Genomic DNA, 17,160 nt, shown 5'->3' with positions numbered 1-17,160 from the left:
CGGATTAATTATTTATGTTTTTTCCGTTCAAAAAATATATATCAATCCATGCATCCAAATTTTGTTTGCGTTATGTTTCCATGATAGGTTAAATATTTACAAGTCGGCGAATCGTTGTCCGATCATCGAGCTCTGACCTATAGTTTGATTTTAACCGTCGGCCGAAATTTTAAACACCCTTATTGTCCAACGACGGACGACCGACTTAATAAACTCACTGCCGATGGTCGGACGATGATCGAAGGTTGGTCAACGGATAACTTCAATTGAAGAAATCGGCCACCGACGCATGAAAAATTATAACTTGGACCGATGCACAAAAAATTGGTCGGCCGACAAAAAAAGAGGTCAAAATCGACCAAGACAACGACTGATGAACTGACGACTGTCACCCGTAGAATCCCATTTTTGCTTCAAAACCCGTCGGCCGTTGGTCGTTTTTAGAAATGTGACTGGGGTTTTACTCTGTAGATTTTTCTATTTTCAAATTGTAATTGTAGTAGTGAACACTGTATCAGTGATAGTCTTTAAGAGGAAATTTACTCCGTAAAATCTAGCTATGTAAACGATGGTTGCTTTGGCTTTGAAATACTGAAAGTCCAATGCACCAGTGTGAATTTAGAGAGGAAATTTTACCTGTAGATATTTGCTATTTTGAATTTGTAATTGTAGTAGTGAAAACTGTATCAGTGATATTCTTTAGGAGGAAATTTACCCCGTAATAAAGTCTTGTTATATCAAGGATAGTCGCTTTTGAATTGACTACTGTATGTTAACTGTATCAATGTCATTTTTGAGAGGAAATTTACCCTACAGATTTTTGCGTTCTTTAAACTTTTAATATTTGCACCAATCAATATTTTGTTAACTGTGTTATTTGTTGGATTTTTGTCAATACCTAAGGGCAAAATGCATAAAACAGAAAAAAAAATTCTGTCTTGATTTTTGAATGCGTTATAAGCAATAAATATTCAAAATCTCAGCTCAAACAAAATAGTCTATGCCCTTGCACTTTTGATGTAAATCATGAATATGCTTATCGTTTAGCGGTATTCTCTACATTCCTTGTCCCTGTGCAGCTCCATTGCTACTAGATAAATTCATATTCTATACAAATGGTATTTAATAAATTATTTCATTTCAGTTTTTTGGCATTTTTGTAATTATTAAATCAGTGAATCTAATCCTCTGGATCACCTGTTCTGCGTCATGTCAAGCTGGTGACATCATATTTGACGAAAAACTTTATTCTATAACTCGACTGTATCGCTATCAAGTATTGCAATTTTACGAGATTTTATAAATAATTGATACCCCGATTAGCAAGTGCACGGATACACGCGACTGCATTTCGTGCGTCTTTCTCATTTTTGTTATTCTTCAGGTATCTGGTAAGAATAGTTTGACATTAAAATTTGTTTTTGGGGCTGCAATAAGTATGCCTAGGCTCTCAAATAATGCGCGTAATAGGGCAGTACAGTTACCGATGGCTGGAAACACCCAAAGGGATGTTGCAAAAATACTGAATGTCCACAAAAGCACAATATCTCGTCTGTACAAACGCCTAAAACAAACTGGTACCACTGCTGATCGCCCTCGAACTGGTCGATCAGAGGTGACGACGCCGCGGCAGGATCGCTTCATAAGGTTGCAGCACTTGCGCAACCGGTTTAAAACTGCACAAAAAACTGCAAATGAGACACCTGGGACGCATAATCCAAGAATAAGCCGAGATATTGTGCTTAGGCGTCTTCACTCTTATGGAATAAGGCCGTGTCGCGTTGCAGTGGGAATGCCTCTTAATCGTCGTGACGTCAGACTACAATGGTTGCATCGACACCTTCCTACTGCGTTTTCTATGCAAAAATGGCGCCGTGTACTCTTCACTGACGAGTCAAAATTCACGCTTTACCGCTCAGATGGGCGTCAGCGTGTTTTTAGACGACGCGATGACCGTTATGCCAATAACTGCATGGTGGAATGAGACAGGTTCGGTGGTGTTATGGTGTGGGGCGGGATCTGCTGTAGTCACAAAACCCAATTAATATTCATTGAAGGCAGTTTAACAGCTCAGCGGTACATTGACACTGTTCTGCAACCTGTGGTCATTCCGTTTGTCCACCAGCATAACTTATCTTCCAACAAGACAATACAAGATGTCATGTAGCAAGACGTTCACTTGATTTTCTTCAACAAAACAATGTCGAAACGTTACCTTGGCCCCCATACAGGTCTGATTTGTCGCCTATTGAGCATGTGTGGGACATGTTGGATCGACGCATTCGAACGCGCCAAAATCCACCAGAAACTCTACCCACTTTGCGTCAGGCACTTTTTGAAGAGTGGCAGAACATGCCTATGACACAAATCAACCGTGTTACAAACTCTATGCATCGCAGAATTCGAGCAGCAACAAATGCTCATGGAGGACATATGGAAAAGTTCAATTGTTACCACCTCTACATCTTTGACATTTTTTGCTAGAGTGATGATAGATAAGTCATAACTTGATGCACTTATTAGTAGAGCAGATGTGTATCTTCTATAAGATGTAAACATTAAACAATATATTTATACGAAATATTAAAAATTTGATCGAAATTTGGAGGTTGCGTTTCTTTTGCGTGTCAGTTTATAATCAACGTTGATTCAAAGTTTTTTTTTAATGTTGTGTGCCTGCTGAGTACCTCGTTTAGAAATTGTTCATACGTAGAGCAAGCTCAATCTCTTGCGTACCTAAACAAGTGAGAGAGATATTGCTGCATAAATAAGGTTAGTTAATATTTGAAAAGTTCAAGTCATAACATTTATAATAAAACTTGATTAAAATTATATTAACATTAAAGTATTTTTCAAGTTAAATATCCAGATATTAAACAGACGTGTCAGACTCTGTGTTATCATTCATTTAAGTTCAAGATATGTCGTATCGAAATAAGAAGGGAAATAACCATTGCTTATTGACAATAAGTGGTCGATATATCTTAAATGTCAAGTTGAAAACTGCAGAAAGCTTCTTCCTCTTTTCAAAAGAAGGAATTTGGACACACTCTACTTCATATGGATACAAAAATAGGTCTGCTATTAAAGGGGCACAACTGGTACTCATAGAAAATCAATAGATTGTATACAAGACGTGGTTTCTAGAAAACGCATAGATATAATATTGTTGACCAGAAACTCAAGCATTTTCTCTTATATCAACTACAAAGAACTTGTGTGTAAAATGTTTTATCTAAATAATTTCATTGAGAAAGAGCTCTGGGTAAAGTTGGATTACATCCCAGTTCCTCTAAAACACAATTTAAACAGCGAGCCGTACAAAAATTGTTGATATCTGCGTTGTCAACAGGATCCAGCAAGTACTGATTTTGTAATCTATCTTATTCTTTTTTCACTTCCGAATTACTGAACACAGAAAGAAAGTTAGTTTTCATTGCCCCTCAATCGCAGAATGCGAGAATTTGACATCTGATACATTTGATCCATTCTGACACGGTGCCAATGTCGGGGTTCCCTAAATTTTTGCCATTTTAAAATTAATGATTTAAGGTCCTGATTTAAAATTACTATATTTGCGTCACCATTAATAACATGTCCAGTAGGGCTATAGTTGTACGATGAAGAAGAAAATGAACAGGAAGGAGGATTATGTTTCTGAACTGATGGACTTATGAATTGTGCATTTTGCCGCAAATCAAATATACGTAAAATGTAAGCAGAATTATCATTTTACAAGATATATTCCATCGAATTTCTACACAAATTAAGTTGCAGCACAGTCTGCACATATTGTCTAAGTTGTCAATTTTGCTTCCGTCGCCCGCTTGACGCAGTAGTTAGAGCGCCTGCTCTAGAGTCGCTAAAGTAAGGAGTTAATTCCAATGCCGGGTATAGAAAAAAAATTGTAACTCATTGGCGGCAAGTTGTTGCGTCTCTATGTGAGTGAAAATTCTCGATCGAGATGGACGCTGAACAACAACAAAAACAAACAAACAGTTTGGCTTCTTGACTCTTTGTTTACGATTATTAAATTCAAAGTAGCTGAATTTTTTATTTTGTTTGGTTTTCGTTTCTTTTGAGAAACTCATAACTGTCATCATTACCCCTGAAGAGTCTTCTATCTATATATCTATATACACACACAGTATTAGCGTTTATTCCAAATAGTTCCCTTTTGTACGATCCAACCCAAAGAAGGTGAGTTTTGGGATCATAACACAGCCCCTTTGGATCGTCTATCCCGTGTTGCTGGATACGTATCAGTGAAATGAAATTCCATCTTTGTCAATCATTTGCACTGTATGAGTATTATTATCACAGATAAGTATGTTTGACATTGCATCTGTACAGATTCCATATTGAGATAATGTTGGTCCTAATTCAGGTCCTGTGTAAACAAAACGATGTTTTCCATAACAGTTGCTGACCACAACCCCCATTTTCACGTCTGAGACAATAATATCTCCATTACGGTTTTCAGTGATATAGGCAGGATCAGTATAATCCCTTATGGTCTGGATGTGTTGGCCATTGCTATTATAACGAACTACATTGGCATTAAACAGAATAGATCGACCCTTTTCCATGACAACCATACCGACAAATAAATCTCCATTGCAGGGAGAGCAGTAGACACAGCTTGGTGTACATTGTTCTGTTTTCTCTATCAGAATAGACTCTGTTTTATTGTCTTTAGAAAGTTTCTTGATATTGTCTTCGTTGTCTATATAGATAAGATCGTTATTACTGTTTACTGAGTGTGCTCCGTAATGCACACATTTCCTGATAAGATAATGCATTAATTTACCTTCCATATTTGTCAAAATGAGATAATCAGCATCGCTGATCCATACCCAGTCTGAAGTCATACAGGAAATATGAATTACTTGAGTAACAACTGGCACTGTTACATATCTGTGTAGCACGGGTATAGGCAACATTCTCATTAAAGAGCCAATTCTTGCTTTTCTTTTTCCTCTTTCTACTATTTGGATTTCACAGAACATCACCTTCACATCATCAATGTTAACTCCCCAAGTCGGAGGGAGCAGGACCTGTTGTGTTATATTAGCTTTTCGTTTTTGTACACAAGCTGCCTTTGTCAAAAAGATTAAATTTGACGGTCTGTCAATTGACTTTTCTAAACTGTGTAGAAAATATTCTATGCTAGCAAGGCGTCTGGTCATTTTCCTTTTTTGCTCTTGTATTTCAATAAAAAAAATTTTGAGTCTATTTTCCATCTCATCTCTAACGGTATCAACAAGGTCCTTTCCATTGTTTGCTTTCTTGAAAATCAATAGTGACTGTTTTGGATTGTGGATATATAAGTGACAGTTTTTCATGTCAGTTTTGATTTCTTGCAGGAGAATAAACCTATGATACAGAGTTTCACCTCTGAGGATTTGAATATTTTCTTTGTGTTTTTGACGATTTAATTCATATGCATCTCTGATGTCCATGATAAGGTGATTTTTGTGATCTTGACATAGATAACAAATAGGAATTTGACATGAAGAACAGTACGTATACTTTACATAGATCTGACTAGAATGCCTCAAACATGTCTCGAGTTTTGTATTGTATCTATATTTCTCTCGATAAATCATTACATCATGGTATACAGTATTTAGGTCTATTACATGTTTCTCCTTACATCGTAGACACATGTTAAATTTACATGTCTCACAATAAAATTCTGTGTCTCCCTTACATTGATAACACTCTCGGACTTTACACTGGGTGCTGTATCGTTGACCCATGATGTTGGTCGTGTATTATGAATTCAGCCTGTGAAAAAATAATTGAATATCATTTAAAGGATTATAATTATTCATAAAAATAACAAAAACAACATAAATTATGTTTGTGACACACTGATTCCCCCGTATGTCAGCTTTTAGCGAAGGTTAAAGTTTCTCAAATGCGAGTCAAACTCCAAAGTCGAGTAATGGAAAAGACCTTTTGCTATGAATTAGCTGCAGAATTGTAGTTCTTTGTTTTAAAAAATGAACAAATAAAGCTGTCCGAATTTTTTCACACAAACAGCTACAGTTCTAGAGCTAACTATGAATATACCTGTGAAATGTGAAATTATGGTCAATGTTAAAGTTTTTGAATGTGGATCAAATTACACCTTCAATAGGTTAAATATACCCAAGGTAAAACCTGTCTTAAGAAATGTTAAACATTAAAACCCAAGAACTTCAAATATTATGTTCATTTTTTTTTTTTCACCAGTAGGTCAAATTTCAAGGTCAAGGTAAAAATTCTTAGTATCCAAAGAAGGCCTTGTCAAAAGGAATATGCCTGTAAATATAAAGATCCCAGAACTTTGTGTTCTAATATTATGTTTGAGGTTTTTTTGTGGGGAAAACCCAAAGGTCAAGGTCAAAAGGTAAAAAAGAAATTAGTTTTCATTCGTTGCAAGTTCTTAAAACTATGAATAAATACATGAAGTATGAAAGCCCTTGCTCAAACTGTTCAAAATTTACTGCCAAAGTAAAAGTTGGTGAATTCTTGCAAAAATTGGTCAATCCTCAAGGTCGAGGTCAAAAGATCAAAGAAATGAGTATTTGAAAAAAGGCCTTGTCACATGGAGTACATCATGTGAAAAATGAAACCAATAGCTTTAAAGCTGACATGAACTCTTAAAAAGCATCAGTTTTCATCTTTGTACGACTTACTACATTCCTGTACGCCCTTGTCCGCCATATTTCTTCAATTCCGCCATATTTATCAAAGATTTTTGGCCAGCTGTACCGGCGATATATAGCCTTGTAGAATTGTTTCACTTGAGTGATTTTCTAGCCTGGCTGTCGACATGTACACATCTCCGATAGCATAGTATTTAGAAGTCCATAAACTGAATAAACTGACCAAATACATGTTTGAAAAGTAAGAATTCAACAAACAATAGAACTATACCGAGAATTAAATTATTTTTGAATGCATTTGCTGCAGTATAGAAAATACACTAACACGGAATACATTCATGTACATGAAAAATCCGTGCAGGTCGAGAAAACGCGTCAAACGCAGTGATAAAACATTTACCTGAATATACTGCTATCGTTACAGGGATGTGCACATGTCGAAAGAATTATCCTATTTTACTTTTATTGAAAAATGCATCTCAGTAATCCATTGCTAACTCAACAGTAAAAGATGATTGGACACACGTGGCCCATGCCGATCATTTTATTTGCTCAGGGAAAATATCAAAGGTTGAAAGCTCAGTGGGGTTGATTGAAAAAATGCAAGTGATTTTTTCAAAACTAAACATTACTCTTGTCTGTAAATGTTGCAAATAGAATTTATGATTACATGGTTTAACTTCATTAAATTTATAATAAAGCATGCATTACTACGAATCATTCACCTTTTGAGCATATTTTCCTGTGATAGGAGGGGGGTGTAATAAATAAAACATGCATATTAACACTCTCATAAAAATAATTTAAGAAAACGTCTAAAACAGATTGATTTCTTTATGATTAATTATTATCAAATAGATACTGTGTATTGACTTAATTAGACCTAATATAATTAGATTTAAAGTTATTTATAATTTTATGCGCAATGAATGAAAACATACCCCACGCTCCCCCAAAAGTTGAAGTGCTGAAATTCCCAGAAAAAAAATAAAGGAATCGTAATTTTCTTGTTATATGCACATTGTGTCCTAAATATCTGCAAAGTTTGACGAAATTGTCTGCAGCGGTTTATGAGGAATTGCGCTGACAAACTGCTCATCTTAATATTCGAGATAGGGCCAAAATCTAAATGTAAAAGTGCGGAAATTCCCGAAAAAATAAAGAATTCGAAATATCCTGGTGATGTGCAAATCTAGACAAACATTGACTCCTATAAATATCTGGAAAGTTCGACAAAACTCTGTTAAGTGGTTTATAAGAAGTCGCGCTGACCAGAATTCAATGTGAATTAAATTTCTAGACATAAATAAATAATGATTTCTAGAAAAAGCAGATAGAAAGAGAGAGCAACCCCCCCCCTGAGAATTCCACATTCTACCTACAATTAGCTTTTTAAAAATTCTCTTGTCTGTTGTCCAGGTTCAGGTTCGACTCGCACGTTTGAGCATAGGTGTCGGAACCGGGGGATGTTTTTTTTTTACAAATATATACTTAGTATAGACATTGAACATTGCTGCGTAGGTTTAGCCTCCCCCTCCTCCCCCCCCCCCCCCCAACTTTCCACAAATAAGTCGCAGTATAGGTTAAAAAGAGGAAAGTGTTGGTGTTTGGAGAAACATTTTGTTACTGAAGTTCGAACTTACCTCCCCCCCCCCCCCTTTTCCCCCACACGAAATATGATATTCGTGTTTTGGAAAAGGACATTTCCCCTTTTTTTTAAGCTTCTCAGATTTTTTAAATGTAAAAAAAATTCTTTGCACTTAGCCCCCCCCCCAACCCTCACTTTCAATTTGCTTCCGACGCCAATGCGTTTGAGAAGGTATTTGAGAAAGTTCCCAACGTACCCATTCCTGTGATTAATTTCACGTTTATTATATCACCCGCTTGAAAAGTGGATGAGCATAAAGTGTTCGGGATGTCGTCTGTCCGTACGTCCGTCCGTCCTTTACGCTTTGGGGTACCCATCTCTTGTCCGCAACTCATCTTATACCACTTAGTGAAATTTACTAAAACTTTCACAGAATCGTAGGTTTATAACATATTACCATTGTGCACCTCCTATTTTACTTTTTTGTCCGACACGTATTTTGGGTTATGCGACAACAGCAAAATATGGACGTTGCCATTATAACCATATGGGAGGCGGGGGTATCATTTAGTGAGCTCATTGCTCTTAATACCTCTAGTTTCTCTTTCAATTTGGCCGTTTGGGTTAACTTCTTGTCCAAATTTAAATTATTATTCAATTTTCGAAGTGTCGACATCCCGCTTGAAAAAAAATCCTTGATCTGTCCTAAGGCTTAATGAATGGTACAGCAGAAAGTGTGTAGGATCTTATACCTATTATTGCCCTAAGGGATGGTTACAGAGAGAGAGAGAGAGAGAGAGAGAGAGAGAGAGAGTTCTATATACAAAAGAGTAAATAAAAAAAAATTATCCGTATTCAACCAGAAATTATTTTTATATAAAAAAAAATAGCCAGACTACCAGGCAGGGATACTGAAATCTCGATAGACTCTTTATAACAACATAATCATAAAACATTTATACATTACTCAAAATGCACATACTTTGTGGTCGGAGGGACACATTAAAGAAAAATTCAAAATTGAATTCGGCAGAGATGTGTGTCTTCCAAGAATATTTAGATAACGGTCATGTCAATTATTTTTGCACGTTCCTCCCCCCCCCCGCCTAAAAATCAAATGCCTAGATGTCAATCTGAACAGGGGATGGCATTTCTTCGTGTGTTTGTGTGTTAAAGAACGTATAGATCTATGTACACATAAAAAATGTATTCTGGTTAATTGCTTTTAAGATTTGAAGTAAATAATTACCGTACATCAAATTACTTGGTTTAGATTTGAGATCAGTACTAAAATAATCAGTTATAATTGACAAATGAATTTTGCGACGCAAACCAACTGCAGACTATATACATGACTTTATATAGAATGTATATTAGAACTACATGTAGATAGACAATTCACAATTATAGCTTATGAACAGCAGTTATAACCCCCCCCCCCTTCAGCCGCGCAAATACCAAATAACTTCTCTTTCCACTTGTGATATTTTCCCTTACGAAAGCCTATTAGGATCAATCTAGAGAAAAATAAATTAAAAGGCGTAATAACACGAAAAAAGGCGTTATAACGTCTTTCCAAAAGGCGTAATAATGAGAAAAAAGGCGTTATAACGCCTTTTGAAAAGGCGTTATTACGCCTTTCCATTCCAAAAGGCGGTATTACGCCTTTTTAAAAGGCGTTATTATGCCTTTCTAAAAGGCGTTATAACGCCTTTCTAAAAGGCGTTATTACGCCTTTCCAAAAGGCCTTATTACGCCTTTCTAAAAGGCGTTATTACGCCTTTTTAAAAGGCGTTATAACGCTTTTTGAATAACCATTATTTTGCATTTAACAGCCCCGTGCTTTTAACATCCCCCCTCCCCACCCACCACCCCACTCTACTGGCCAAACACGTGGGGGGGGACTTCTCGGTAAAACTTTGTTTAAAATTTGCCACAGTTTTACACACTGCAACAAAATTTTCAGAAACCAAGCACCCAATAGTTAATTTTAATAATTAAACTGTAGCACTGAAGACTTTTCCCAAAAAGTGTGTATGTGTGAAGGGGTGGGGGTGGGTACCCCATTCGCACTTGTACTACTAGCCTGCTTGAAAAGGAAAATGGAAAGGCGTTATTTTATGTTAATAAATGTATGAAAGATTTAATTAAAACAATATTTATTTAAGCAATTCTCTATATTCCTGCACATCTCACTGACAACTGTTTGCATTCGTATTAGGAGAAGGCAACACTCTGCGTGTGAAGATACGATAGAGACAGATGTATCTTGGAGCTTTGCTTGCCATGGATTAAAATTCATGTCATTTCAAGATATTTTTCTCTCTTCTTGGAAAAAAGCAGGCAAACTATTTGCATAGGTATAATGAGCAATTGAAATCAATGATCCTTGGTAGAGGTTAGTCTGTTATTAAAGAAGGACTTAGTTGGTTCAACATTAAAAATAAATGAGGCATTTAAAAATCCTTTTTTTCCCTGGAAATCTAATTGTTATCTGTTTAAATTTTTTTTTGAGAAATTAAGATCCTTAGTCCTATATCAAATTATAAAATTAATGTCCCAAAGGTAAGATTTCTGCAAAACACCCCCTCCCCCCGGCCCACCCTTACCCCTCGGTTGAGCTAAATATGTTAGTCATGTATTCAAAAAAAAGACGTAATAACGCCTTTTGGAAAGGCGTTATAACTTCTTTTATAAAGGCGTAATAACGCCTTTTAGAAAGGCGTAATAAAGCCTTTTAGAAAGGCGTAATAACGCGTTTTGGAAGGCGTAATAACGCCTTTTAGAATGGAAAGGCGTAATAACGCCTTTTAGAAAGGCGTTATAACGCCTTTTGGAATGGAAAGGCGTTATTACGCCTTTTCGAAAGGAGTTATAATGCCTTTTAATTTTTTTTCTCTCTAGTTTGATCCTAATAGGCTTTCGTATTCCCTGACCAAATTCTGATCAGCACGGACTAAGTGTATCGGCCTGCTAGTCTGTACGGAGTAATGACAGTGTGTTTGAGTTTTTACGGACTTTATTTCTCTTTTGTGATGCATATTAATTTCAATAAATGGAATTCAGGGTGTATATCACTTTACTTGTGCACATTTTCGAACCGATGCAGTAACGTTATTACCAGATATGGGTACGTTTACAGCGTTCGAGGCGTTTTCTCGATATATGCACCAATTGCATAGGGGCTGCAAATCAAAGACGTTGGTTGTTTTGTTCCATTCAAATGATGTAATTTCAAAATGTGTTTGCAGATTTTACTGCTTTATATTTCAAGTTTATTCTGCAAAAATTGGCGCACTGTAAAAATACGTGACGTGCATCTAAATTTCTCACCAAACTTGCATTTTTTTCTTTTGATTCAAATCAATAATTATTCAGAAACATGATTATTATGTTGATTATGATGGTTTTGATATGTCTTGATCTCCTCATGTGTTCTCATATGCTTTACCATCGGAGATGTGCACAAGAAACCCAAACCAAAAAATCATTCAACTGTAACGAGCGCTTTGGGGTATATATCGTTACAATGAGACAAGGTATCTGAAAGAAATATGGCGGAATACGGCTATAATTGGTATGAAACAAGTCGTACATAGATGAAAATGTTGTGTTTTTAAAAAATTCATGTCAGCTTTAATCAATCAAGTTATGGGCAAGGTTAAATTTTATTCGGACAAACAGACAGATTAATAGACGGACAGGGCAAAAACTATATACATACGACGCTTCGATTATGGGGCATAAAAACTGATAGAAATATAAATTAGTCCTATTATTGTAGTGAAATTATTCAGCTTAAATTACAACACAATTTCTTGCATACTTTCATGCAAATGGCCTCTTACTTGTTATTGTCGATTGAAAGGGTTATCTTTCCTTTTGCTTCAGACTCAAAATACCCAAGAAAATTTGAATATCTAAAATTCAGAAAATGGTTCATATTTCTATTATGCTGTAATTTCTAAAGGAGCTTGTTATGTCAAAACAATTTTATTATTCACATGAATATGAATTTGCTTTGTAATTTTGTAACGGATTATGTTATAGAGTGTTTTCCATTGAGGGATTTAACAACGTCCAATCTAGTTGAAAATTACGAAAACGGAATGATAAAAAAATGTAATTTTTGGAAATATATTTGTATGTATTTTGCTATGAATTAGGCTAAGAAAAATTGAATGATTTTTTTTTGTTACCTTGCCTTTATTATAGTCAAATCGGGGCACTTTCAAGATTTCGTGTTTTTATTCACAATTACACACAGTGTACTAAACCTCCCCTTTTAAAACAAAGGAATTACAAATTTAAAAAATAATGATGAAATGATTTGTTTTTCACAGATATTATGCAATTTTAATTCCTCATTTAAAAATGAAAAGAAAATTGGAGGTAGCCTGTATTGCAATGAAAAGGGGGCATATTAAATCATAAAAATTGGGTTAACATAACATTAACAAACGATTCTAATCAACATTTCAAGAAGAAAGAACTTCATTAGTGGAGTATATATACCATGTCTCTCATGGTTCAAAAGTTATGGCGAAGGTAAAAGTTGACAACCAGATGAACAGACAAACAGACAGGACTAGAACAATATACGCCCCGAATCTATCATATCCAGCGCATAAAAACCTGTAAATGAAAGAAATGCCAGCATTAGCCAGGTTTCAGCATGGACAGTCTATAGAGCTACCGGGTAAGAAAGATCAGCCAAACATTTTTTAAAAATAGCGCAATTTGACGTCATTTTAATTGTGACGTTATTATGTTCAATTGTGTCGTGCCTGAGTCGACGCTGCGTTAAAATATTTCCTTTGGCTGCCATACTGTATATCAACATTTCAAGATCCCTTCATTATTCAACAACTTGCCACTGAAGTAAAGATAACACATTAAAAAGACACATTTTGTACGATCGCTTCATAAAAAGATACATGTCGATGACGATAGCCTCGCGGTTGTCAAAGTTAAAATTATTTTTTAAGATAATGTACGTAGTTTTAATTCTATAATCATTTAGTTCATACTTCCAAGAACCGTTATATAACAAAAGCAGCAAATGCTGGTAGGTAATAACAACAATTAAATATTTCAATGCACGGAAATTTGATGTTTTGAACATCGTCAATTTGATCGGTATCATTTGCACATAAACTGTGAAACAAATTTACTCTCGGTAAATTCTAAACTGTAGATTTTTATCTAAATTAAATGTTCTCTAATTTTACTTTCAGCTGGTTTTACTCTACCACCTTCAAAGCTATTTAAATTTAGCCCCTGCAATACTTTCTTCTTCAATGTTTTGATCGGCGTTGCCGATCGCGGGTTGACAGAGGTGTTGATAAAGACTCTTTTAATTCATAATTTTAGGATTGAAAATATCTTTCCCAATATATGTTTTGCATGCATGTACAAAATTGGTTGCTCAAAGAGAAAAAATCACCACTTTTCTCTACAAGATGGCGACTTAAAAGAATAATTTGAAACAAATATGTCATAGGAAAAGGGTCTGTTGAGTATTCCCAGAACTACTTTTTACGCAATGTTACCTTCAATAGTTGAGATGTGAATTATCAATCAGTGCTGAATAAAATTATGATTGAGTGTTTGTTTCATTACATTTAATTAGGCTGGGACGCATGGAAGAAGGCCTTTTCCGTACAATATCGACTTATTTTTCTAAACCAAGATATTTATTTTGTGTAAGAGTCGTCTAAGAATAGCATTTATTTAAGAAATAATTAACAATCTAAAAAAGTTCTCTGTGAAATGAACCTTTAACTAGTTGGTCAGGTGATCAAATCCTTTGACTCCCGAAGGGCTTCTCTGTAGATTTATTCACGTACCAACTTAAAGTTCATTTCCAGTGAAATTTTTAACATGTTATTTATTACTTACATTTACATCATACAGACGAATACATTTCGAGTAAAACTGCATTTATTACACGAACGGGCCGTCGTATTGCTGTTTTGTGACGTGCAATGACCTAAAAGTTGCTTGGTCTTATATTCACCTCGCTCCAACATTTGAATTTGAAATTTATTTTCATATCTAGCAGTCAAGTTCAGGAACTATCTGTATATAGTGAAAAAAAAGGTCACTGCTGAGAATAATCTAATTATTTCAATTTCTTACAATTTTTGAAGTCAAAAGCGGCGGAATCGCCTATCTTAGTAAACACAACTCCAAAGAACGTTCAAATAAAAAGGTACGTAAGTGCGGATTTAGGCTTATTAAAGTATTAAAAACCATATACACATCGAAAGAAGATTTACTGTACATTTCGTGATTTAAAAAAACACCATATTGTTTATCATTTTATCTTTTTCCTAGTTATTAACTAAGAAAAATTCCAAAACAAGTTGCACCGTGACAGAAATATGTATACAAAATATCACCTCGATCTGTGATTCGGTCACGCTATGACCTCTGACCCCTGAATAAAATTCACACAGAATTTAACAAGTCATATTTTTTCTTCAATAGGTTCATCTAAGAAAGATAGTAGCAAATATAAATATTAAACAAGTTAAATCTATTTTTCGAAGTGAAATAAATATTTGTGGTCTGGCTTGGTCGAAAATGCATCGGATCCATTGGGCAATTTCCACGGTATTTATCAGTCCCTTTATAGTTTGGGATATTAGTAGCACCTAGCAAGGGAACTCTGACGTCACGGCACTTATTCGTCATCAGTCTGTGCTGAAACTTTTAGAGGTAAGGATGTCTTGAAAATACAAGAAGGCTATTTGTAATTTCATGTCGGTCATTTCATAGTATATTTACACGCATTGGCTTGCTAATACTTGGTAAAAGGCGATTTATTTATTTAGTCATCTCGATGGATGAATAAGTCGGTTTAAGAGCTCTACAGAGCTCATGTTTATTGTTATGTATGTATACAATGCCAACTTTAAATAAAATTTACTTACTTAAAAAAATTTACTTACTTAAGCTGTGAATTTCTGTCAGATTGTAAGATTCGAAATTTAATAGGGGTCTCAAACAAAGGCACAGGCAGCATGCAGCACGTGGTTTTTCGTTGCATAGAAAATAACGTAGTATGCCTATAAAAAAGAAGTACGAGAGGATGGTGTAAAAATTATTGATGTACATACATATTTCGTTATTCTCTCGATAAAACAACCTATTTAAGTTAAAGCGAGGCGAGGCAGATGTCGGGAAAAGTTCTCTCTTAAGTCTTTTTTATGTACACATGTATCAGTGGAAAACGGTATAGAGGCAAACTTTCATGTCAATTATTTTCAGTACCAATTTTCATACTTCATTTTTCGTACATCACTAATAGATAGTTTTCGATTGACCAAGAGTTACTTCCCGTTGGCCGCCATACTGGAGGTCCAAATGCTCATATTCCTTCATTGTTCAACCAATTTAAAATTTTTATATTTGCTAGTTTGAATTAGAAATCATTATTTTTCTGAAGTATATAAATTTTTGGAAGCCTCCTTTATTTAAAAAAAATTATTTGATAAAGATTTTCCACCAAATATTTCTGCTATATTTTCTTAAACTTGGTAAGACAAAGAGGGAAAATCACTGAGTCGACCTCCAATATGGCGGCCAACGGGAGGTAACTTTCGCTAAATTCAGGCCTATCGAAAACTATCTATAGTGGGGGTGGTGGGGGGGGGGGGCAACTAGACTTTCAATTAACATTTCCTATAGTTTAAGTAAGGTTGGGGAAAAAGTGGGGGGGGGGCTGTTGCTACGCCCCTGTTATCAATGACACATAATTAAGCATATTAGAAAATACAGATATAGGAAGGGGGTGTCGACACAGATATATATATTTAAAAAAAAAAAGAAATTTGGTATGGCTACATGTATTGACCCCTGTATTACCGGTAAAGATTAACAGTAAGACCTACTCTAAGACCCGAACCTTATAAACCCTGGGTGGACAGCATCCAACTTAATGACTGCAAACAATTTTTTGCACTGGAGCATTCGCGGGGGCACCGAGAGAGCGATTTATAAAATTAAAGATTGAAAGCTGGTTTTAGTATACTCCTTGAGTTCAGCTTTTCAGTATAGACTGGTCAAATGTTTAGATATTAACTATTAGTGGGATTAGAAACATACAAGTCTGGATATATGTTTTCATGGATGGGAATATAGGTTATTATGTATACATGTATAGATCTATACTTCTTTTGGCACACCACACCTTCTTCATCTAAAACTTGCTTATAATGAATTTTGGAACTCTTAGGTTATTTTCTATTTATAATCTGTAAAACAACAGTTTGTCGCATTCAGAATTTTTGTATTCTGTATTTTACATGCTAGTACATATATCTATAAAACGCTAAACACAATCAAAAACTTCACATTGGACTTTTACGAGAAGCGCTGACTTCTACAGTTGACGTTTACTTGGACATTTAAAATTATATCATGTACGGAAATATGTAATTGATATTGCATAAGAAAACCTTTATAGTGGTCATAGGTATGGTGTCAGGGGCACTAACATGTGAAGACCGGGAGTTGAGGGTAGGGTGGTTGTCGTTTTCTTCAAGGACAACTTAATTGTGCATTTAAATAAACCGTTATTTTCGTTAACTTAAATGTTGAGCTAAATAATTATATCAAAAAAGAGCTACCGTACATAGCTCTAGTGTAAAAGTCATCGTCAACTGTAAAAGTCAGCGCTCCTCGTAAAAGTCCACTAAGAATACGAAATAAATCTAAACTAACATTCATACAATTACGCTATTTAATTCAATGTGTGAATCCGAGATCATCTTAAACTTTGAAGATTTGCTGTTGATACTTGTGCGTCAAGTAATTTTAATCTATTCTATTTAAAGTCTAGCCGGGAGTGGGTCTGTTTTAATTATAAGCTCATAGCTATATTAAACATAAGTTATATCTAAGGATACT

At 35.1% G+C, this 17,160-nt stretch overlaps 2 protein-coding genes across 2 annotated transcripts; one reads left to right on the top strand and one right to left on the bottom strand.

Annotated features, from left to right (window-relative positions):
* Positions 1-1,486: 1,486 nt before the first annotated feature.
* Positions 1,487-1,984, top strand: LOC134240359 (uncharacterized). The gene has a single exon (XM_062722452.1). It carries the CDS (start codon positions 1,487-1,489, stop codon positions 1,982-1,984), a length of 498 nt encoding a protein of 165 aa, XP_062578436.1.
* A 2,278-nt stretch (positions 1,985-4,262) lies between these two features.
* Positions 4,263-5,189, bottom strand: LOC134240358 (uncharacterized). Its single transcript, XM_062722449.1, has one exon. The coding sequence runs from the start codon at positions 5,187-5,189 to the stop codon at positions 4,263-4,265; it is 927 nt and encodes a 308-aa protein (XP_062578433.1).
* Between the last annotated feature and the right edge of the window lie 11,971 nt (positions 5,190-17,160).

Source organism: Saccostrea cucullata, unplaced genomic scaffold (genome assembly GCF_032062105.1).
Source record: "Saccostrea cucullata isolate Sc308-1 unplaced genomic scaffold, CSIRO_AGI_Scuc_v1 ctg1103, whole genome shotgun sequence".
Lineage (NCBI taxonomy): Eukaryota > Metazoa > Mollusca > Bivalvia > Ostreida > Ostreidae > Saccostrea > Saccostrea cuccullata.
Note: the sequence above shows the minus strand (reverse complement) of the source record. Positions and strands in the feature narration are given on the sequence as shown.

What these genes read in the sequence shown, in the direction of transcription:
- LOC134240359 (XM_062722452.1), top strand. Translation starts at nt 1,487, where the DNA reads ATGGCTGGAAACACCCAAAGGGATGTTGCAAAAATACTGAATGTCCAC.
- LOC134240358 (XM_062722449.1), bottom strand. Translation starts at nt 5,189, where the DNA reads ATGACCAGACGCCTTGCTAGCATAGAATATTTTCTACACAGTTTAGAA.